This window comes from Diabrotica virgifera, chromosome 5 (genome assembly GCF_917563875.1).
Source record: "Diabrotica virgifera virgifera chromosome 5, PGI_DIABVI_V3a".
In the NCBI taxonomy this organism is placed as follows: Eukaryota; Metazoa; Arthropoda; class Insecta; order Coleoptera; family Chrysomelidae; genus Diabrotica; species Diabrotica virgifera.
The window spans coordinates 241,689,416-241,714,743 of record NC_065447.1 but is presented as its reverse complement, the minus strand read 5'-3'; the positions used below and the strand labels follow the sequence as shown (position 1 = coordinate 241,714,743).

At 32.9% G+C, this 25,328-nt stretch overlaps 1 protein-coding gene across 1 annotated transcript in view; it reads right to left on the bottom strand.

Moving 5' to 3' along the window:
• Positions 1-25,328, bottom strand: part of LOC114331968 (GTPase-activating Rap/Ran-GAP domain-like protein 3) — a 301,406-nt gene that overhangs the window by 15,953 nt on the left and 260,125 nt on the right. The window contains exons 12-14 of the mRNA XM_050650939.1: positions 10,817-10,950; positions 6,972-7,212; positions 5,785-5,871 (exon numbers count right to left, since the gene is read on the bottom strand). Coding sequence (XP_050506896.1) covers positions 5,785-5,871; positions 6,972-7,212; positions 10,817-10,950 — 462 coding nt within the window. The remainder of the gene's footprint in view (positions 1-5,784; positions 5,872-6,971; positions 7,213-10,816; positions 10,951-25,328) is intronic.

The window sequence follows — 25,328 nt, the reverse complement described above, 5'->3', positions numbered from 1 at the left end:
AAAAATGTATACGGGGTGTCCAAGAAAAATTATTTTGAATTAAATTAATTGACACAAAAAGAAGAATGTATGTAATTTATTTAACTCAGAACACATTCTACTGCTGACAGAAAGCAGAAAAAAATGTTTTTTGATAAATAGACACTGCTTTTTGCTTAATTTTAATGTTCAAGCTTCCACTCATCTGCCTCTTGGTAGGTTGAATATTGAATTTAAGCAACAAACAGTATTTATTTATCAAATAAACATTGTTTTCTGTTTTTTATCAGCAGTAGAATGTATTCTGAGTTAAATAAATTACATACATTCTTCTTTTTGTGTCAATAATTTAATTTAAAATAATTTTTTTTGGACACCCTGTATAAATTTTTATGTCAATGTTGATATTACTGAATAGAGAATTGAATAACCTTTCAAATGAGCTAGCACACGCCCCCTATTCCCTATTTAAAAATAAGGGGTGGGGGAAGTGGAAGGGAGGGAGTTGACAAATGACAGATGTTTGTACCGTAAAAATGTGTCCCCCTTAGATCAAAAATTGACCTGTTTTTTTATTTTCTTAAAATCCAATAAATACTGCCAAATATCGGGGTGGCTCCTTTTATTTGGCCCACTCTGTATATGCTATTCTTGAATTTTTATTGAATTTTGAATTTTCATTGAATTTATTTGAAAAATCTCTATCCGATTTCGATTTTTAGTCCGGTTATTTTTGAATATTTTATGGAATCTCGAATTTTTTTTCAAAAATTTCTATCGAATTTTGAGATATGAACTGATTTTGAATATTTTTATCTAACTTTTGCATGTGCTATTTTTGAATTTTTATTGAATTTTTTTTCGAATATGTATACTACTATTGAATTTTTATTAGCCAGTTGTTTTTATTATTGATATTTATTGATTCTATAGATACATTTTAATCGATTTTGTGTTAAATTTTGTATGATATGAACCTGAATTAATAATTTTTGTGTGATATATAAATGATTTTTTTTAATGAATAATGATTAGTGATGACATACGTTAATATAAGAGCTTAAGACAAACATTGCTATAAGCAAGAGATTTATTTTTAACGAACCGACCTGATGCGTCGAGATAAGGAATTTGGAGAAGAACTATATAGATAAGAAGAAGAACTAACAATAGTATAAGCTAAATATTATGAGACAACTTGAGACAATAAGAAACCCACTGCTCTTGTCAAATTGGGAAGGTACTAAGTGATTTATAGAAGCTTGAAAGCTTATTAGAGACCCACTCTGTGTTTTGAGAGTACCTATTTTATTCATGATTATTCGTGAATAAACAACAGCCTCAAAGCAAGGGATTGAGGTTGTGATATTTTTAGAAGAATTTGAACCGCATAAAATACCTATTTCGTGTTTTGAGTACAGATCAGGGCGAAAATTCGGGTTAATATTGGCGGAGAACTAAGACATCCGAGTGAAACCTCTTTTATTAAGGTAAAACGAAGGTATCGGAGCTAGTATATGAAGTGATGATTATGATGTTATATGAAATGATATATGAGATATATGATATATGATTGTTATATGAAATATGTATATGAAGAGGAATTATGTACACTGTAGAAGTGCTATTATATGAAGAAAAATGAATTATATGAGTTGTAGTACCAGACAAGAAGAAGAAGAGAAAAAAAGAGAATTTTTAATAAAATATGTGGGAAAAATGAAAGAAGAAACATAAAAAATGCCAAAATAAACAAGCAAAATTAAGAAGATACTAAGCAAATAAGTAGCTAATCATTGAATTTTTGTCTAAGAATTAAAGTTGTAATTTTTTTTCTAAAGTAACGTAAATTATAAATAACTTATTTTTAAATGCATATAATGAATTCAGGTTAAATTTTCGCGGAAAATGGAAGTGTTTGAATTAAGGATAGACAATATCTTACAATAAGTTTTAGTAGATAGTAAGCAAAGGGACACAGAAAGTGAAATTTTTAGACATTCAGAAACATAGATTAAATATTTATTATAGGTACAAGAGAGATATTGAAAGTTTTATAGAGACATTTTAGAAGTTTTTAGAGAGATTAAATCTTTATTATAGCTACAAAAGAGTTATTAGAAGTTTTTAGAGAAATATTAGAAATTTTTAGAGAGATTACATTTTTATTATAGGTACATTATTCTAAAGTTAGTAAGGTGTATATAAATAAATCAAAATAAGACTGAAATAATAAGATGAAATAGCAAAGTAACGTTAAATTATTTTTTTATACCATAATATATATACTATTTAATAGAGTTTTAGGTAATATTAGCTTAGCTTATAAATATTAGTTAGATACGAGATTTTTGTAATTATTTAGGTAGATTAGATTATTCCCCTGCTCATATGAGATGCTTATAGGCACTAAAAGACTATGTTAAAAATCCGGATAGGGTTAGTCACTGTTTTTATGTGGACACTGTTTTTTTTGTGAATGGAGAAAAGACTAAAAAGCAAGACGGAACAGAAAGTGAATTAGTGATAATAATAAACAATTTTTTTAGTATTAGGAAAAACCGGTTTAGAATAGGGAAAAGAATATATATGTTTAGGGTATTAGGATAGTTAGGAAATTTAATTTTTGAAAATAGGTATTGAATAACAGGGTTGAAGTATTAGGTAACCATAAACATTTTGTAAAAGGGAAAGAGGAATATATCTCATTTTAAAACAGGCAGATGTAATATCATTAGGACAATCTATATAGAATAATATGTTTTAAGTTAATTTTAAATAACCTTATAAGATATATATTAGTGAAGTGACATTGAACTTAGGTGAACCCATAAGACGTGTTGTTTTGAGTTAAGAATAAAATATAAAATAGACGACAAAACACGAGAGAAGGAATTATATTATTGTACGTAGAATTGCGAAATGGTTTGGCTGATATAATGTTATTGTTTATAATACACTTCAAAGACTTGTAAATAAAGTATGTTGTAGCAGATGAAGCAGTAATTATTTAAATAAGGACTATAAGGGTTAATTGTATACCAACCCTTCAACTTTCCTTACACCATAATCCGTCTGAGGATTTTACTTTAGAATATTCTCAGTTTTTCTTGATCTTTTTCTGTGAGGCACATTGTCTCAGCTGCGTACGTAACTACTGGTCTGATTGCAACTCTGTATATTTTCAGTTTTGTATTTCTGGATAAGTTCTTGTCATTCATTAGCCTATGACATATCCAGTACGTTTTGTTGCCTGCTAGTATTCGTTCCGTTACTTCTTCACTTCTCTTGTTTTGGCCATTCATTATTACTCCCAAATATTTAAATTGTTGGACTCTTTCAAAAGTGTAGTTTTCTATTTTGATTTCTCTCGTCCCGTTATCTTCTCTTCTAGAGCAGAGTAGATATTTTGTTTTTCCTTCGGTAATTTCTAGACCTCTTTTCCGTACTTCTTTGGCCAGGATTGTTACTGCTTCTTTTAATCTTTCCTTGTCTCTTCCCATAAGAACTAAATCATCTGCATATGTAACTATTTGTGTTGAGGAGTGGGTTTGCTGGCCTTAACTGTTCCTTCTACCGCTATATTGAATAATATGGTTAACAGGGAATCACCTTGTCGCACTCCTGTTTCTATTGCAATTGATTTTGTGCTACCTTCTTCTGTTGTTACTTTAGCTCGAGATCCATCCATGGTCATTTTTGTTATTCTGATTAATTTTGCTGGTATACCTTGATTTTTCATTTCAATAAATAATTTCAACCTTATTCAGCGGCAATACCGTATTCACAAACTTCGGAAGCTATTTCCTTCAATCTATCAGCACCTTTTCCATGTAATACAACTGCAGAAAACTCTAATAAAACTGATACATCACTACAATTTTTTGAAACAACCATTTCAACCAACCTTACAAATAAAACTTCAAGCTCGACTTCTGTCACTACCAATGAGCTCCACTACTTCCAAATGTAATAAAGCCACAGCATCTAAGTGAAAACTCTAATAGCACTAATGCAAGTTCTTCCATAAAACGCAGTATTTGTGAGATCGATAGGCCTCCTTCAGACTCAGCAATTTCATCACAAAGTCTGTTTGCAAAACCCAAATCATCTAAACCAAAAAAACCGCGCTCATCTAAAGTCCCATCTACACGGAAAACTCTTGAAAATTTTATTGATAATCATACCCCACCATTCGTTTTAAATTATCACCAAGGCTCCCCCGACACTATTAGCGTCGTTAATGAAGTTACAACTGATATGGCTGGTTTACTCCATCTTTTACAATGCAGCTATCAATATGCAACTGATAGATCTACAAAAACCAAGTTTACAAAACTTCAAAAGAAACTACACAACCATTTGGGGAAAGAGATTTCTGCGTTAGACAGTGACTCTTCTGTAGACAATTGTTCAGTATCATCTAACTCCGAATCTGTTAACAACATTCAACTGGATACTTCAATGGAACATTGATGGATTTTTCCATCGTCTCCCTATACTACAGCTTCTTTTATCTGAATATTCTCCAGATATTGTTTGTCTACAGGAAACAAACTTAAAGATCAATCAGTTGTACAATTCAAAACATGTCACTTGTTTCCGCAAAGACCGTACAGAACAATCTTCTTTTCCGTTTACCCCCAGCATGTAGCACATATTCAGCTGAACTCGACGCCATATACCATGCTGTGAAACTTCTCAACGAGCTTACACTCACAAAAGCCCTGATCATAACAGACTCCCTTAGCTCTCTAAACTCATTAAAACAAATTTTCCGAAACATCATGAACATGGAAGAAGCGTCCAATTTTTATGGGTTTTCTCACACGTCGGAATAACAGGAAATGAAGAAGCGGACAGGACTGCACGAGAGGCAATATTAAGTGATTTTTCGGAGCCGATAGGCAAGTGTGTTTCCAGTGACTTAAAAGCTTATTTTAAAAATAAAGTGTTGTGTTTGTGGAGAAATGAGTGGTCTCAAAATAATTCTAAGCTGAATAAAATCAAAAATAATGTGTCTCAGTGGACTCCATCGTCGCGCAATAGCCGAGAACAAATTTCGGTTGCGCCTTTACGTCTAGGACATACCAGGTTAACGCACTCTTACCTTTTTACAAAGAACAATCCACCTATATGTCATCAGTGTAACATCCAATTAACAGTCGAACACTTTTTAATAAGTTGTAGTAAATATGACCTAGAAAGACAGCGCTATAATATCCCAAACGCTCTACCAGAGGCTCTAGGTCAACACTGTTCCTATGACAATATAGTTAATTATCTAAGATCCATAAACATTTTGTACAATCTGTAGTTGTTTACTTTTTTTATTTATATTTTGTTCCGTCGCTAACCTTTTGGTGGATGCGACTTTTTTTTCTAATAAAAAAAATATTTTTAACATTTACTAACTACGAATTCATGCATAAGAGACAATTTTTAAATAGTCGTAAAAACATATTTTGTTTGTTTTTTAATCACTGAAGTACTGCCTATACAATTTTGTATAGTGAATAAAAAAATGTTTACTTATATTTTTTAAAAAACCCATTTAGTTGTCATGTGTAACTGAAAAGTGCAAGAAGCGTGCGGAATCTGTTCATTATTTTCAGCAGCAGCTGCATTTTGCTAAATTAAATGTTTACATTCTAGCGCATACTTTTCCAGCAAACAAAAGGAACAAGTAATCTGGAAAATGTTTACGTTTATTTCCACCCACGTACACAGCAAATAACAGTAGAAGTAATTTAAAGCTCCGAGAGTGAATTGTAAATTGAAAAGTTTTTAATGTTAGGTACTTACCTATATCAGACGGAACAGAGTTCCAGTGAAAGTCGAAATTTGAGCTAGACGCGGTGTCTTCATTGATTTTCTGGAAATGGCATGTATCTGAAATTATAGAATAGAACGAAAATAAGGAAGTTAACTATAAGTAAACTCTATTTCAAGCAAGTGAAATAAAACAGATTATTTCATTCATAGAGATTCTGACCAATAGAAACCTACAAGGATAAAAGTTACAGCGGTTATTCTTTAAGAATTTCGAAACAAGTTTTCGAAAAATTGTCGCATTATTGTCAATTTATTCTCACTCTCTTGCGATAGTAATACCGATAATTATACAAGCGGCAATAATACAAAACAGTCAAAATCTTAGACATAATATAGTAGATAACAATAATTCGACAGAGCGAATTGCAATAATGGATTTTAAATACTCATAAATAAACACTACGCAGATGACACCTTGTTAGTGACAGGATCAATTGAACATCTTCAAGCGTTATTAAAACGAATGGTGGCGATCTGCGTGATATGTGGACTCAACCTCAAGGCAAGAAAAACAAAGTTTATGGTTATTAGTAAACAAGCAACCGTAAATGATAATAACTATAACGTAACAATTGGTAATGACTCAATTGAACGCATAAGTTATCTTGTTTATTTGGGTACTTATATTAATGAAAGCTGGAACCCTAGTACAGAAATAAAAAGTAGAATTGCCAAAGCAAGAACAAGTTTTATGAAATTTAAGAAAATCCTGTGCAGTCATGATCTCAATTTGGAATTTCGCATAAGAATGGTTCGATGTTATATATTCCCAGTACTACTTTACGGAGTTGAAGCATGGACTGTGACAGAATCGCTTTTAAATAACCTAAAAGCATTTGAGATGTGGGTCTACCGTCGTATTCTAAAGATCAGTTGAGTAGAAAAAGTCACAAAAGAAAGGGTTTTGAAACGTTTGAATAAAAGATGAGAAGTAGTGAACACGGTTAAAAGGCGTAAATTGGAATACTTTGGTCATATAATGCGTCACCCAGAAAAATTAGACATACGTGACTTTGTCATGCAAGGTAAAATAATGGGAAAAAGAAGTGTGGGCCGCTGTAAATAAGACAATGATTGTCAATATACTGGGAAACATGAGAACCAACGATCGACAAGCGGTTTTGGTACCCTAAGATGAAGAAGAAATAAACACTTACGGTTGTAGCATAACAGAAGCTGAATTTCCTGATCCTCATACAGATCTAAGGCAGCTACAAGATTGGCTTTAGCACTTTCCACAGTATGCAGATGTTGTGCCAGACCTGTCCTACCATTCACTATATCCCAATGATTCTTGTATCCTACACAAACCAGTGTATCACCGTGCGAAGGGGAACTGGGGCTCCAGCCGCTGTCCAAAATGGTTACCATTGTAGGTGTTTCGTTTAAGTTCAGCTCCTAAAAAAAAAAAAGAAAACAAACATGTAAGTGTATTACTAACATCAAGACATACAGAGATTCGGACGCATACTCTGATAGCCCGATTAAGGAACACAAAATTTTACGAAAACCTCCAAAAAAATAAAGGAAGGATGAAAATTTGGGAATAGATAGTTAAAATTGTCTATTATTGTATAAGAAAAAGTTAACAATTCTACATCCCCTCCATTTTACAAAAATTGGAAAATACGGGGTGAAAAAATTTTCTCGGGGTGAAAAAAAATACGTTCAAAATAAGTCCGGAATTGGATATAATGACTAATTCTAAGCAACTTTTGTTCTATAGAGTTTTTTTACTTTTAAGTCAATACTTTTCGAGTTATTTGCTAGTGAAAATGTTTATTTTTAACAAAAAAAAACATGTTTCTAGACGGTTTTTCGGATATAACTCAAAAAGTAAGTATTTTAGCGAAAAAATATTGTATAAATATATAGTAAAAATATAGCTTATAAAAAATTGAACAAAAAATAGTGTATGCGTGAGGTCTGCAGACACAGTAGAAGCAGAGCTGCAGCTAATGAAAAGTAGGTTCTTCTTCGTCAAATTCCAAATCGGATATTTCAATGTGAAATAAATAAAAAAAAGAAACACTTTTCTGGGAAAATTCATTACAACTTTTTAAAATGTTTAAAAAAACTTATAATATTAAAAATGAGCTACGCTCAAAATATTGTTGGTCCCCTTTATTTTTTGGTTAAAAAATGGCGAAAATCACCCCCTAATTAGCTTCTCAAATATAATTATTCGTTACCGCTTTACAAGTTACTTTATTTATGTATTATTTATATTATCTATAAGTTTCATTGGTTTAAAGTGCTCAGTTTTGAAAAAATGGGGTTTAAAATAAAACATTTTCTTTTACTTTGAAAAAAAATCAGAATTGTTTATGGAATTAACTTAAAAATCATTAGTAATACCAAAAATCTCAAAGAGTAATAAAATGTACCATTTACTTTTCTGAATATTTTTGATTTTTTGTTTTCTTGTTTAACTCAAGCAATTTTAACTACATCTTTTTCAAAAGTAAGCACTTTGAACCGATGAAACTTACAGATCATATAAATAATACATAGACAACGTACCTTCTGAAGTGGTAATGATAAATTTTATTAATTTGTGATGCTAACTAGGGGCTGATTTTCGTGATTTTTTTACCAAAAAATAAAAGGGACCAACAGTATTTTGAGTTTAACTCACTTACTTTTAATGTTACAAGTTTTTTAAAAAACAAAAGTAAACCTTTCTTTAAACACTTTAAAGCTACAGTACCTCGGAAAAGAAAAGAAGCTACAGTACCTCGGACATGTGATGCGGGGCGAGAAGTATGGCATCCTACGACTCATAATGCAGGGAAAGATAGATGGCAAAAGAAGCATCAGGAGAAGACGAATTTCATGGTTGAAGAACCTGAGAGAGTGGTTTGGATGCAGCTCGAAACAACTATTTAGAGCTACTGCCTCAAAAATTAAAATAGCTATGATGATTGCCAACCTCCGTAGCGGAGATGGCACCTGAAGAAGAAAGAAACACTTTAAAAAAGTTAAAATGAATTTCCCCCGAAAAGTGCTTCGTATTTGGGTTATTTTACATTGAAATATTTTATTTGGAATTTGACGAAGAAGGACCTACTTTTCATTAGCTGCAACTCTGCTTCTACTGGGTCTACAGACCTCACGTATACACCATTTTTTTCAATTTTTTATGAGCTATGTTTTTGCTAAGAATATTTTTTTTGCTAAAATACTGACTTTTTGAGTTTTTTCCGAAAAACCGTTCAAAAACATGTTTTATTTTGTTAAACATGAACATATTCACCCGCAAATAACTCGAAAAGTATTGACTTAGTGAAAAAACTCTATAGAACAAAAGTTGTTAAGAATTAGTCATTTTATCCAATTCAGGTCTTGTTTTGAAATTATTTCTTTTTACCTTCAAGAGAGGGGTATTTCCCTCCACTTCTGTAAAATAGAGGGGATGTAGAATTGTAAACTTTTTCTGATATAATAATAGACAATTTCAACTACCTATTCCCAAATTTTCATCGTTCCTTTATTTTTTTGGAGTCAGATTGTTCTTTGATCGGGCTATGACTACTTTATTGTAAATTGAAAATAAAAAAGAAATTACGAACATGCATTCAACGAAAAGATGGACAAAACCAAAGAAGAAGACAATCCAGAACAAATGTGGGGAATATTTAAGAGAGGTATGGTAATATCAAGGAGAATCTGTAGAAACAAAAAATTAAAAAAATGAAGAAACATGGCTCGATTACAAATGAGCGAAGTAAATTAAAACTAAGAATGCTGAAAATAAGATCAAAATATGCTAAAAGTGAGTAAACTGAACAATGAAAAAGAATTAAAAAATATTAAGAAGAAGAAAAACAATGCCCTCTAGATCAGAATCTAAATACTCAACAAATGTTCTGCGTTCCAAATTTTCTAAAACCAAATTATATAAGCAATATTTTTGAAGTTATACTTCTTTAGGCGCGATTGAGATTGAGGGTGAATTTATATTGATCTGCGCGCATGCGCACACCGACAGTTTGGTATTAGTCTTTATACGGGCTCTGATTGGGTGTTGAAATGATCTGTCAATAATTGTTCAATATGGAGGTTATCGGTAAACAAAAATGTTGTGTAGTATATATTAGTTTTTATTGTTGTGAGGACAGAAATAAAATCAAATTTATAATTATAGTGACTTTTTAAATAGTTTTGAAAAGCCACAGGTACGTAATTCTAAATGTTTCAGTTGTATTCCAATAAAAAATTATATTCATACCTATTTGGAAAATGTAAAAAAATAATGTACTTACCTAGTACTTGCTATGCTATACCCCTAGTAGGCAATGCTTTAATTTACAAAATCTGATTACGAACAAACTTTCTACAAATTTTCATCTAATGTATCGTTTTGTTACTCTATATATTGTTGTATTTTAATTCGACAAAAATCAAACTAATAAAAATTCATATAAACAAAATGTCAAAAAGTTGTTCAGTTTCTGTATATTCCCACATGACGTATACGCGAAGATGGTGCAGTTTGAAATCGCTTCGACTCTCGTACGGCGGGATACACGGGAAGTAGGTTCAAGCCCAATGCAAGTTATATCATTTTTTTTATTTTTTTTTATAGATTTTATGATTGTAAGTATATTATTATATAATTTTTTTCGGACAATACGTATTTAATAAAATTTTTGGCAACAATTATTGTTCAGAAATCATTTGTGGCATTTTTCAATGTGTTTGTGTATGTTTTATTCTTTTATTTTTTTAATTTTTGGTATTGTTTTAATAAAAATTTTTGGAAAGTAGTAGAGAAACTGTTTAAAGTATATTGATTTCGTTGAAATCATATAATAAAAGTATAACTTCTTACGTGCGTACAAAGTACACACATTCTTTTTTTTCTCGATGTGGTTCAGTTCGTGAATGAATAATTACAAGCAAAAATAACAAGCAAAATAAAAAATATTGTCGTCGATGTATTTGTGGTGAAGTTAGATGCAAATAAACCAATAAATAAATTAATAGTGTCTGCTCTTACCCATAAGAACGTAAATCCCTCCACTGTATCAGTATCACTCGATGGACACCACGCTGTCCACGCTGCAGAATGTTTCCATTGGTACATTTGTAGTTTCTTTCCTATCACGGCACACATTCTCAGTTTGGATCCACCTGCAACAATATTCATAAAAAAAAGTATGTATGTAAGTTTATTGGCATTCACAATATCATATCAGTGTCTCATTAGTAAAATTACAATATGATTAATGAAAATAATAGCTATTACCACGCAAATGTTGAAAGATATATGAAAGAGAAAACGTGGAAGAAAAACTGTGATGAACTATGCGTAATGTCAGTCAAATTTGTATACCGGGTGTTTACTTTTAAAGTAGATATAGGAGTACACCCAATACATTGCAACACTGCTTCCCCGCTTCCCACGCCCGAGTCGCGGGGATTTATTCAGTCATTCGTCAGTTTAGACCAGCAAGGATCTGTTTTTAGGTGGATGTGTGAGGTGTCATTCAGGTTTTTGCGGATAAAGTTAGGTGATAACTTCGTTAATAATAATTGAATTATGCTCCTCAAATATGCCCGGAACATTAATAAAAAAAAAATAAAATATTTAAAAATTTCAAAAAATTTCGTTTTTTTTTCTATTTTTTTGCTTATAACTTAAAAATTATTCATTTTAGAACAAAGTCGTACAGAAATAAAACAAAGATAATTAAATTTTCTATCAGATGCCATTGATTAAAAATGTCTTAATTTATCACCCTTGCTTCAAAATAGCAATAAATATATAATAAGGGGGCAAAACAAGCCTGTCCTTATTCAATGATTTTCCATCACTTAGGTTACACATGGAACTTTCCTAATTCGCTTAGAAAATTTTTGTAATATGCTAAAACCGTACACCAAATTTCATTAAAATTAACTTACTAGATTTTGCATAATAATTTTGGAATCTAAACTTTTTTAAAAAATTAAAACTTTTTAAAATCTTGCACAACAAAAACTAGAACATACAAAGATTTCTCAATTTTTTTACATATAAAGAAGTGCTCCACCTATCTAGTGCACTTTACAGAATTGAAATCGGATTATTTAGGCAGCCTCAGCAATGTTTTAAAGTTATAAACAATTTTTTGGCTTATAAACAAATTAGTGCTGTATTCAGGAGGGGGTGCTACGGGCTGCTTTATTTAGATGGACTTACCCACGATTTTTTATGTATTTTGACCCGTATAACACGAATTTTTTGGGTAACAGTTGATCCGGATGTCGATAAGATTGTTATAAACAAAGAAATTGAGGAATTACATAACATCGATTTTTCGCAAAATAAAACATTTTTTTTGTATTTCTTGGGTAATTCTTGAACGCGAATAACGTTTGATTAAAAAATAAAATAGCAATTCTGCTGACAGCATTTGAAAGTTTAAGTCAAATTATACCGGTTCTAATTATTTGCATTGCTAAAAATTATTTTTTTTATTATTAAACAAAGCTATTTGTTTATAAGCCAAAAAATTGTTTAAAACATTGCCGAGGCCCCTTAAATAATCCGATTTTAATTCTGTAAAGTGTATTAGATAGGTGGAGCACCTCTTTATACGTAAAAAAATTAGCCAACTTCTAAATGGTCTACTTTTTGTTCAGAAAGATTTTAAAAAATTTGAACTTTTTTAAAAACATTTAGATTGCAAATTTTTTATGCAAAATTTATTAAGTCGATTTTAATGAAATTTGGTACACGATTTAAGTATATTACAAAGAATTTCCTAAGCGAATTACTAAGGTTCTAAGTGCCACCAAAGTGGTTAAAAAATATTGAATAACAACAGACTTATTTTGCCCCCTTATTTTGTATTTATTGCTATATTGCAGAAAAGGTAATATCTTAAGACATTTTTTACCAGTCGTATATCATACAAAATTTAATTATCTTTATTTTATTTCTCTACGATTTTGTTCCAAAACGAATCGTTTTAAAGTTATAAGCAAAGAAAGCAGAAAAAATCGATGTTTTTCGAAATTTTTAAATATTTTAATTATTTTATTAATGTTCCGGGCATATTTGAGAAGTAGCATAAGTCAATCATTGTTACTGAAGGTGTCACCTAACTTTATCTGCAAAAATCCGAATGCCTCCTCTCACATCCAAAAATAGACGTTTTTTCGCAAATCCTTACTGGTCTAATTCTCCAGTGGCAATGCAACTCATTCTCATAAGCAATGTTGCCGATTTTAGCACGTCCTTCAGTCGCCTATCTCTAATCGTATGGTATAATATGTATGTATAACCGTATGGTATAGTATAACGTATGGTATAATATGTAGTGTGACCAACTAGCCCGAAAAATCCGGGACATGGCCCGAATTACGAAGTCATGTCCCGGCGTCACGGACAAGGCTTCCGGGCCATCCGAATTTTCAACGTTTTAGTAAAATTCTATTTTGAAATATTGAATACGTTATTCTTCTAAGAATTCACATCAAATTGAATTGGTGGGACAAAAAAAGTCGACAATTTCTAGAGTGCAAGACTAATTAATATACCACATCCAAAACGCATGCATTTTATATCGTGGTATTGTAGTTCTACGAAAACTAAAACGGTGGACTTTTTTTCGTTTCTGTATTTTAATTGTCTTCTGAGAAAAAATGGCCCGATTTTCATTGAAATGTTCCGAATTTTAGGTATTTTTTTCAGCCTTGTCCCGGATTCGACTCAATTGGAGTTGGTCACACTAGGTATATGTATAGCCAAAACTATGATGGCGCTACTATGGCGTCGTGATGGCGTTATTCATTTGTTTTTAAATGGAAATCTATATTTTTTCTCTCAAAATTAAATAGCCAATATAATTTTCCCTACAAAAAAACCAGCTAAGTAAGGTCTGGCCACCTAGCTGGCTCTTCTATGAAGCCCATAAAAAGAGGTAAAACGGGGTAAATTAAAATATGGGTACTGCATGGTTTCATTCTATCTCCATTGCAAGTTGTATGCCTTGGTTACGGTATGAGAAGAACAAAAAAAAACAGCTTCTGCAGAATCTTAAGCAGGGAATTATTTTATGAAAGCGTAGCATTGGAAGGCAACGAATGTTATGGCTGCGCAATCTCAGAAAAGTGATTTAATAGTTCCTCTAACCAGTTTGAACTAGCACAAGTATTCCTGATGAGAGTTGAATAACTCGAAACACCTGTAGAACTATGGTGGCGTTCGAAGTGAAGGAACATGCAATCGTCTACTTTTATTTTAACGTCTTTTCTCTACGCCTTCTTTTTTATGTGCGTTATCCATTTCGAACGTTGACAATTAACCTGACTGTTCTGACTTTTGTGTAGGGAAAGGAAGACAATAGTAAACGCGGCAAGGACTTACGAATAGTTGTAAAAGACAAAGATGATGATGATGATGATTTAGCTTTGGTGATGTTTAGTTGAGTCCGTATTGTGCACTTGTTTTTTGTATCTTGCTCATTAGGAACACAGTTACTCCATGCTTATGCATCATCAGCATACTACCTTATGTTATTCATTATTTCCCTATTTATCTTTATGCCTTCTATGCTTTCTACTTTTGTGCTTTTTCTCTACGTAAAGAATGAAAAAGATGAACATTTTTTTAAACTTTTTTAAAGGGACAGAGACGAAAAGGGGTGTTATTTGCAACCACACGACAAATAACTTAATTTTACTTACTGGGAAACTAGGAAAGTAAATAAACTGAAATTTAATTATTATCCTCAATCTACCGATAGCGACTCCGGTCTGAATAATGTTCTTGATTAATTTAGCACCGCTAACCCTCTTCAACTATCAAATATCTACCCGCAACCAGGAACGCAACGATTTTGTCGCCGCGTAGTAAACACAATATTCCGTTGTTTACGATTCCAATTTCTATTAGAGATGGACTATATCGGATACGGACTCATTGATCTTAAAGTTTATAACTTCTTCTTTACTTCTTTAAGTGCCTTTTTTCTCTACTCTAAAACTTATTTCACTTGTATTAGACATCTGGTTAACAATTTTCCAAAAAAAAGTTACAGAAATAAAAATAGGTACATTTTATAATGTTTATTCAAACCTTTAGACCTTATTTTTTTTTACTTTGGGAATAAACAAGTTCTCAAACAGGAAATGAATAATAAAAACAATTATATGATTTTACAAATACAAACATTCTTAACCTTATTTTTAGCAGTGTATCTAAACAAAAATTTGACTTATGCTGTCAAATGTCACTGCCATTCTATTTACTTTACATAAAACTTTCCATGTTGAAAACAAACTATTAAAATATTTAAAATCTTTACGAACTTTATATCCACTTGAAATTTAATCAAAAACAATCATATTTCATAACTTTTTAAATGTCACACTTCGTAGTTAACCAAAAATTTTCCATCCTAGACGGGACGGAAGGCATTCAATTCATAATGAAACAGGAAACAGGGAAAAATTGAGACCAAATGACATCTCATCGGGGAATCAGGAGTTCGTACGGGAACATGACCATAACATCATAAAAATAAGAACAGCTATACAAGAGACAGGAACCCGCACTTCTCTACCGGCATAACTGCGTCATAAAACTATTCTGTATACTCGATTTTCACCGTAATTTTCCAACATAATGAAGTGAAAATTTCTACCAGTATTCCATAATATTCACAGGACAAGCTGCAAATCCTTCACTTAGTTTAACTTAATGACAACGACAAATTTTAAGCCGGTAGGTGCGGTTCTCGTGAGTTCTACGGGAATCGATGTTTACATTTCAAACATGCTTTTAGAACTACTCTTTCTTCGTCACGTCAATCTTTTAAGTTGGGAGCAGCATCTTTGTCCACTGTGCGACATGCTCCGTGTTGTTCCATTCTTCCTGCCATCTTTCAATTGACCTTTCTCTTTCCTGTCTTCTTTCGGCCATAGTGAGTTCAAAGTCTCTTCTCTCATATAGTTCTTTTCTTTCTACTACCAACAAATGCAGCGGAACACATCCAGTGATGGCCCACAAGGCTGCGGCAGACACAGTCCTGTAAGCGCATGCCACTCGCAGCAGACTTGTTCTATCTACTCGTGTAATGAGCCCCCTGTAGGCCTGTAACTCTACCGCCTCACTCCAGCCGACCTAAATAGTGTCGTGGTGCTCACTCCATATCACCGGCGGAGATTCCTAAGCCAGGATGATTTTCTCCGTCCGGGGGCGTGCTTTCCCTCTATCTTTCCTTGGATAATTACATGCATCATTTCATATTTCGGATTTCTTATCACGAGGGCAAAGAACTCTAGTTTTCTTCTTTTTATGATATTCAGTCCTTCTTTTTCTCTGTTTAGCCGCTGCATTAACCCTTGATTTGCTACTCTGTTCATCCAGGATATCATCAATATTCTGGGATAGGCCCACATTTCAAAAGCCTTAATCTTCTTGAACTTTGTTTGCGTAAGCGTCCATGCTTCAATTCCATAGAACAAAATGCTGAATACAGAGCCGCGTAATAAGCGAATTCTTAGCGTAATTTTTAGCTATCTGTTGATTAGTACCTTTTGCATTTCCCTAAATGATGTTCTCGCTTGCTCTATTCTGCATTTGATTTCCTGTGATAAGGCCAATTTTTCATTCACCCAGCAGCCTAAATACTTGTATGCTTGTACTCTCTGCACTATGTCTCCATTTATTCTAATATCTGCCAAGTTATTAGCTATATTTTTGTTTTTGCTGATGACCTTCCATTGTGATTTTTATGTTTATTTTCAGACCCAGTTGTTGGCTATGGTCCTTCACTGAATGTAGGAGAGCCTGCAAATCATCCCTGTCCGTTGCTAACAGAACTGTGTCATCATTGTATCTCAGTTGTTCTGAAGCTATTTCCTTGTGGCATTTTTATAATTAAGTATTTTCTATGGGAAATAAGCCACAATTTTACTAAAAAATGAATTTATTAACGTTTCGAAGCCCAAATCGGGTTTCGTTGTCAAAATATAAAATACTATTTAAAATAAACAAAAATTTTGTTGCTAAGTAAAAAAATTCTTCTAATAATTTATTTAATCTGACTCATTTATACACAGACGTATATTATACATTTTAAAGTAGAAGACTTTAAAATGATATCGCCAATATTTATGAGTTGCGTTCCTGGGACGACTTTACTAAAAGATAGTTCATTCGATTACATGAAATCAATCCCAACTCAAGAATATCCGTCGCAAAAAATCATAGCATGTGATCTGTCTTTAAAAAGACAACCAAATGCAACGATGACAGTAAAATTCTCGCGTTAGAGATTCCATAGTAAATCACGAGGGAAAACCAGGAAAAAACCTCGTGATACTATCCCGACATCGTTTATTTTTTTTACTGGTTTTCCCTCGTGATTTACTATGGAATCTCTAACTCGAGAATTTTACTCTCATCGTTGCATTTGGTTGTCTTTTTAAAGACAGATCACATGCTATGATTTTTTTGCGACGGATATTCTTGAGTTGGGATTGATTTCATGTAATCGAACGAACTATCTTTTAGTAAAGTCGTCCCAGGAACGCCACTCATAAATATTGGCGATATCATTTTAAAGTCTTCTACTTTAAAATGTATAATATACGTCTGAACTGCCAATATAAATTAGTCAGATTAAATAAATTATTAGAAGAATTTTTTTACTTAGCAACAACATTTTTGTTTATTTTAATAGTATTTTGCATTTTGACAACGAAACCCGATTTGGGCTTCGAAACGTTAATAAATTCATTTTTTAGTAAAATTGTGGCTTATTTCCCATAGAAAATACTTAATTGTATCTCAGATTGTAGATGACAATTGGATTGGCAATTATACTCTCTGTTCTATCTTCGATTGCTTCTCTGAAGATCTTTTCTGCATACAAATTAAACAGCAGCTGAGAGAGTATGCAACCTCTCTCTTGTCTAACTTCTTAGAATAGAAATTTCTTCAGATGTGTGGTTGTTAATTCTGATATCAGCTGTTTGATTCCAGTACAAATTGGCTATTATCCGAATGTCTCGTCCATCCAGGCCTAGCTCTTTTAGTATACCCATTAATTTATCGTGTTGAACAGTGTCGAATGCCTTCTCATAGTCAAACAAAGCAGACATATAATATAAATCAACATTCATATCCCGACCTCTCTGTATAATAAACCTGAATGTTAAACAGTGCCTCCCTTGTACCGAAACCACTCTTGAAGCCAAACTGAGATTTGCCGATATTTTCTTCTCAAAGTGTATAACGGGCAATAGCAAAGTCTTCCTATTTGCCTATTAATATTGTTCAGTACTATCTATTACATGTAGATACCATTGAATAACGAGAAGACAGAATAAACTATTGACGAAGAATTTTCAGCCACTAGATACGAGGACATCTTGGTCCTCTTTTGACAAATACTTTGCTTTGCATAACGAGAAGAATTCGATATCTTTCCTCATTGCGCTTTACTTTTGATTACTGTTTCACTGAGTTGAGCACTTCCTTTCTTTCCTTTCTGATGCGCTTTATTCTAAGATATTTCGTTTTGTTAATGCTGTAGCTTTATATTATCGTATCATAAACTCCTATGATAACAGATATTTACTACATATTTACTATTAAGAGCAAACAGTAGCGATCAACAAGTAGCAACAAACGCGTTTCAAGATGGCGACTCTAATTTTGAATATTTTGTCGAGATATTTGGCACACATATTCGTAATATAATAAAGAATGGCGGTACAGAGCCCAATTTGAGAAATATGTTAGTATGTGGAAATTACTCTATAAGTAAATAAAATATTGAAAAAAAGAACCTGTACCGCCATTAAGAAAGACAAAAAATACAGATTTTGTGTCACATTGGAACTACTAAAAATCGATTTTTTTATAACAAGAAATCGAACCTCATAGACCTGGCAACATTTCGTTCCTATGTGTATAAAAATGATTGTTTTTGATAGTATAAACGTCACTATCAGTGTCGAATTACCGACGCACTGTTGCCTCACTTTTGAAAGTTCTCAGAACTTTCGCAATCTTGGACTGCGTTTGTTGCTACCTGTTGATCGCTACTGTGTGCTCTTAACATGAACAATGTAATGTGATGCCGCATTATCGTTACAGACATATATTATTACGATCAACAATGTATAGTTTGTAGTCAAGTGTAGTTTGGCAAATGAGTTCAGTTCCCGCAGTCTTCACAGAGTAAGAAAAAAATATATTGTTGCCATTTTTCTTCCGCCCTACCACAATAATTTGCTCATCAATTTCTTGCGAGTTTTTTATGTATTTTATTAAGGTATTGTGAATAAGTACAGCTACGCCATATTCTAACTTAGAAAAACAAAAAACAAGTCTGAAAACAGAGTTAGTAGTAATATATTCGAGGTAAGATTAAAACTAAATCGTTGACAAATCTGTGTTTACTGTATTTTTTAACGAACACTGTTTACGAAATATTATTCGTTAGTATAAAATTGATAAAAATTATAGTGGCAATTCCAATGATCACCGAAGTATCAGCTCGTTATTTTTCGACTTTAAAACACCAACAACAATTCAGTCACTTTAAATAGTTAGTGATTCATTCCTCATTCATATTTGATTTCATCTCATCTCTACCGTTACTCCACTGCCTAACGTCAGACGCGATAGTTGTTTCCGATTAGGCAGTAATTGAATTTGTCTAGAGATGAATGGAAACGGGATTCGGTTTAATAGTAATCTCATCAATGTCTAATATACTAGGTGTTTAAGATGTATTGGAATCATCAAGGATGTTACAAAGACATATTAAATATAATGGTAAGGAACAAATTTGATCGTTTCCGACTTTAATTTATTTCAACTAAAAATTTGTTGGTAGGAGAAATAAATTTCTGCTAATAGTCTAAGAGCTGGGAGCGGATTTTGTGCGTGATAAGTAATATGGAAAAACTATACGGAAATATGTTGAATAAGTTGTGTAAATAACTTTCTCCAACGGCCGCAAACCAGAGTGGGGAACGAGGATAGCTATAAGGGGTCAAAATCGCGGTTTTTATTATTTTTTTTGTGACGCTCATGATCGAGATAGTGCACCAAAATTTGGGAATAAATAGGCCATGACTTAACTAAGTAAAATCTCTAGGGCAGGAACGCTGCGTGGCCGACAAAGGGGTGGGTGCAGGGGTGAATATAAAAAATATAAGGGGTTTTTTGCGACGTTCGTGATTGAGATAGTGCACCAAAATTTGGGAGTAAGTAGACCATGGCACTATCCATGGTCCGACAAACTAGTACATCCGTAGATAGCCAAACGGGAGATGTAGGCCCAGAGATAACCAAATCAGAGGTTAGTCAGGCAATAAACTCTATGAAAACCAATAAATCTGCTGGTTCAGATGAATTACGTAGCGAGCTGATAAAGTTGGTCAACGAGAAAAACCTGGACATAATAGTAAAACTGTTCAATGCTATCTATACTACAGGAATCATCCCTAGAGAAATGTTGACATCAGCATTTGTGTGTTTGCCAAAGAAAGTGAATGCCAAAGAATGCAGTGACTACCGAACCATAAGCTTAATGTCACATACCTTGAAAATTCTATTGAACATTATCCACGCCGGAATACATTCTAAATTGGAGCTGGATATTAGTGACACTCAATATGGGGTCCGCAATGGTATGGGTACCAGAGAGACATTATTCTCCTTCAACGTGCTGACACAGAGATGTTTGGATGTTAACCATCCTCTTTACGTCTGTTTTATAGACTACAGTAAAGCGTTTGATAAAGTAAAATATGATCGACTGATGGAAATCCTAAAAACTAAAAACCTACATGAAAGAGATTTAAGACTAATAACACACCTCTATTACAATGAGCGAGCAATAGTAAGAATTGAAAAGGAAACATCTGAAGAAATGGAAATAAAGAGAGGAGTCAGGCAAGGCTGCATACTATCACCTCTATTATTTAACGCTTATTCTGAAGAAGTAATGCGAGAAACTCTGGAAGATGAAATCCGGCATAAGAGTAAATGGAGTCTTAGTTAACAATATCAGATATGCAGATGATACAGTAATAATAGCCGATAGTTTACAAGACCTGCAAAGACTCATGAGTAAAATAGTAAGGTGTAGTAGGGAGTACGGACTCTCTCTCAATATCAAAAAGACGAAGTTTACGAAAATTAGTAAAAACAACCATAATACTAACGAAATCTTGATAGTAGAGGGCCAGCAGATCGAAAGAGTAACACTTACCTAGGAACACTTATAACAGAAAATAATGACTACACTACAGAAATAAAAGTCAGAATCGAAAAAGTACGTTCTAATTTTATAAAAATGAAAAAGGTCCTATGTAGCAAAGATTTAACATTAGCTCTTAAAGTACGCCTAACGAAATGTTACGTCTACAGTGTACTATATTATGGAGTGGAGTCATGGACGTTAAATGTAGAGACAATGAGACGACTTAACACCTTTGAAATGTGGACCTATAGAAGAATTATGAGGGTTTCCTGGGTAGATAGAGTTAAAAACAATGAAATACGGAGAAGAATAGGTAAAGAGAAGAAAGTTGAACTTACAATTAAAGAAAGAAAGCTACAGTATCTCGGACATGTAATGCGGGGCGAGAAGTATGGCATCCTACGACTCATAATGCAAGGAAAGATAGATGGCAGAAGAAGCATCGAAAGAAGGCGGATTTCATGGCCGAAGAACCTGAGAGAATGGTTTGGATGCAGCTCAAAACAACTATTTAGAGCTACTGCCTCAAAAATTAAAATAGCTATGATGATTGCCAACCTCCGTAGCGGAGATGGCACCTGAAGAAGAAGAAGAAGATCATGGCATAACTAATTAAAATTCCCAGAGCCGGAAACCAGAGTGGGGGACGAGGATAGTTATAAGGGATCAAATTCGCGGGTTTTATTATTTTTTCTGTGACGCTCATGATAGAGATAGTGCACCAAAATTTGGGAATAAGTAGATCATGACGTAACTAATCCAGGGGTTCAACGCTGCGTGGCCGACAAAGGGGTGGAGCAGGGGTGAATATAAAAAATACATATAAGGGGTTTTTTGCGACGTTCGTGATTGAGATAGTGCACCAAAATTTGGGAATAAGTAGACCTTGACATATCTAAGTAAAATCCCCAGAGGCGGAAACCTGAGTGGGGGACGAGGGTAGTTATAACGTTTAAAAGTCGCGGTTTTTATTATTTTTTTTGTGGCGCTCGGGATGGAGATAGTACACCAAAATTTTGGAGTAAGTAGGTAAACAATTTTTTTAAACAAATACAAAAGATCACGTTTTTTGCTTCGGAACATATATTTTAAGTTTTGTGGGTCATTCTAAACAAGAAAGGTATCTTGTAAATTTTCTCAAAAATTGATAGTTTTCGAGTTATAGGCGATTTAAAATCTGAAAAATGCGAAAATACACATATTAGAGGCCTAAAAACTCATATTTAAATTGGTATTTTTGAGGTTGCCAGATACTTAAATTGAAGTTTAAACATTCAGCTTCAAGATTCTGAAGAATGATTGCGTCCAACCTTAATTTAAACTGTCGTTTTTTAATTGTTAAATATGCGTGAATATCCGATTTTTTTGCCGGTGCGGCGCGCTCTATTTCAAAAATCTCCAATTTTCCTCCGAAAGACATTTTTCTAGATTCTTTGGGATATTCTAAATAAAATAAGTTTCTTGACATTTTTCTCAAAAGTTAACAGTTTGAAAGTTATATGCGATTTAAAATCCAAAAATGCGTTTTTTGTCATTTTTCGGATTTTAAATCGCTTATAACTTTAAAACTGTTAACGTTTGAGAAAAATGTCAAGATACTTATTTTATTTAGAATATCCCAAAGAATGTAGAAAAAATATTTTTCGGAGGAACATAGGAGATTTTTGAAATAGAGCGCGCCGCACAGCGAAAAAAATCGGATAAACACGCATATTTAACAATTAAAAAACAACGGTATAAATTATGGTTAGACACGATCACTCTTCAGAATCTTGAAGCTGAATGTTTAATCTTCAATTTAAGTATCTGGCAACCTCAAAAAATACTAATTTAAATATGAGCTTTTAAGCCTCAAAAATGCGTATTTTCGCATTTTTCAGATTTTAAATCGCTTATAACTCGAAAACTATCAATTTTTGAGAAAAATTACAAGAAACCTTTCTTGTTTAGAATGACCCAAAAACCTAAAAATATATTTTTCAGAGAAAAAAACGTTATCTTTTGTATTTGTTTAAAAAAAATTTTTAAACAATTTCTGCCCAAAAATTTCTCCCGGTACCCTACAGATTTGTTTAAAGGGGATATTTTTGAATAGGAATCCACAAAGAAATCGAATCAGAACTTTTTTCAGACGGGAGCGGTCTCACCACATATACTATAACGTATTCTGTTCTGTTTAAAAACCAAATTTTACCTTTTCAGTTTAAATTAAAACTCAAAAGTTAAATAAAGTTCGAAGCGGTGTTAAGAGATTAAAATCCAATTAACTACTTAATCGGTTGTTGCTAACTTGCACGTGACTGGGTTTCAGCTTTGATTAAACACATACTGGAATTAGATTTGAACACAGTATTTTCGAGACGAAAAATACAAAATTTAGATGTGTACCAATGTTGTCGAAGTTTCTTGTAATACGAGATATATATGGGTTAAATTATTATTGAAAAACCTAAATGTAAAAGCGTCTTAAATAAAAAAGCCATTTTAAAAGAAACAAAATCGGCAATAAACATAAAGGTACTTACTTACTTACTTATTACTCTTCACTTCTTGCGGATCATAGGGCGTCAACTATATCATTCAATGTCAACCATTCTGTCCTATTCTTTGCACTGATCTTTATTTCTGCCCAAGTTTTCCCAACAGCATTAATTTCTTTCTCGATATTTCTTTCCACGTTTCTATGGGTCCACCTGATCTTCTCTTTCCATGTGGTGTGTATTCTAGGGCTTGCCTCGCTATGTCTGTGTCAGGTCTCCTTAGTGTGTGACCCATCCAACTCCATTTTCATTTGCATATTGTTTTAGATATGGGTTCCTGGTTAGTTACTGCCCATAACTCTTGGTTTTATATGCGGTTTGGCCAGTAAATGTTAAGAATCTTCCTTAGTAATTTATTTATGAACACCTGCATCTGTGCGATACGTTTTCTTGACACTTTCCAAGTTTCTGCTCCGTATAGTAGCACAACCTTTACGTTGCTGTTTAATAATCGTATCTTGGTTTTACTTGTCATCTCACGTGAAGACCACATTTTCCTTAGCATATTAAATGCGTTTTGAGATATTCTTATTCTCCATTTTACGTCCTCCTTCGTCCCTCCTTTGTTGTTCAAAACACAGCCCAAGTAGTTATTTCTCTACCATTTCTAATTCTATGCCTCGCAGTGATATTCCCATTTGTCTTGGTGTATTTATTTTTATTATCTTAGTTTTTCTGACGTTTATGTTAAGTCAGACTTTATGTTAAGTCAAAGGTACTTTAGGTTGAAGAGATGCTTTGCCGAAACTGTAACTGGCGTGGACGGTACATGCCATCACCGATCCGGAGTTGATGTATAGATAGCGATGTGCCTATGTCTTGATTGTAAGAATAAGTACATGTGATTACACTGGATCGAACTAAAGGGGCTACGAGTCTGTGTGTGATTAAGTATATAAATATTGATTTCGTATAGCGTCATTGTTTCCTGAATTTTACAAATATTGTTATTACGTTTTTGATAATAGTAAATACAATTTAGTTTTCTTTTATAGACGTCAGACAAGGAGGCTTTCTTTGGAGCGGAGCGAAGACAGAATATTATTTTATTTTATTATTTTAATTTTGCTCTGTATATAAATATCCTTAATATATTTATTTATTTTGAACCTGTGTCTTCTGAGTCTCTTGTTCTTACAAATTAGGGATAACATAAAAAGTCTGAACTGTAGGAGCAGTAATTCTGGCAGAAATAAAAGTGTTCGTGGTGATTTACCACTTAAGTTTTCTGTCCAAAAGTTGAATAGAACGTGGTGTGACCTAGCAAATTCTATGAATGCTTCAGGCAGGTACATCGTTTGGTAAAATATTATACAGTAGAACCCCGCAAATCCGAACTAATTGGGGGGACAGCCTGTTCGGATTCCGAAAAGTTCGGATTATCCGAAAGTTAGCCTTATATAGTAGTTCAAAGCTTTCTTTGTGATTTTGAGTAGCAAAACGTTCTCGCAAGAGTGTGGACAATATTTTTGGACTCAAGTTGACTACGAGAGAACCAAAGTAAGTTTGTGTTTAACCTTTATAAACACTTTATAAACCTATATATTAAAGTATAATACATATTTATTTTTAAGAAATTTTAAATGTCAAAGTCCCAGTAATCCTACATTGTCCAATTTTCTGGCTTTACTCTGTATAATAAACATGTTTTTAAGTATTTGTCTTGAATTTTTAAATTTTTTTCACTTTCCGTTAGTTCGGATTTGCCGAAAGTTCGGATTCGCGGGGTTCGGATTTACGGGGTTCTACTGTA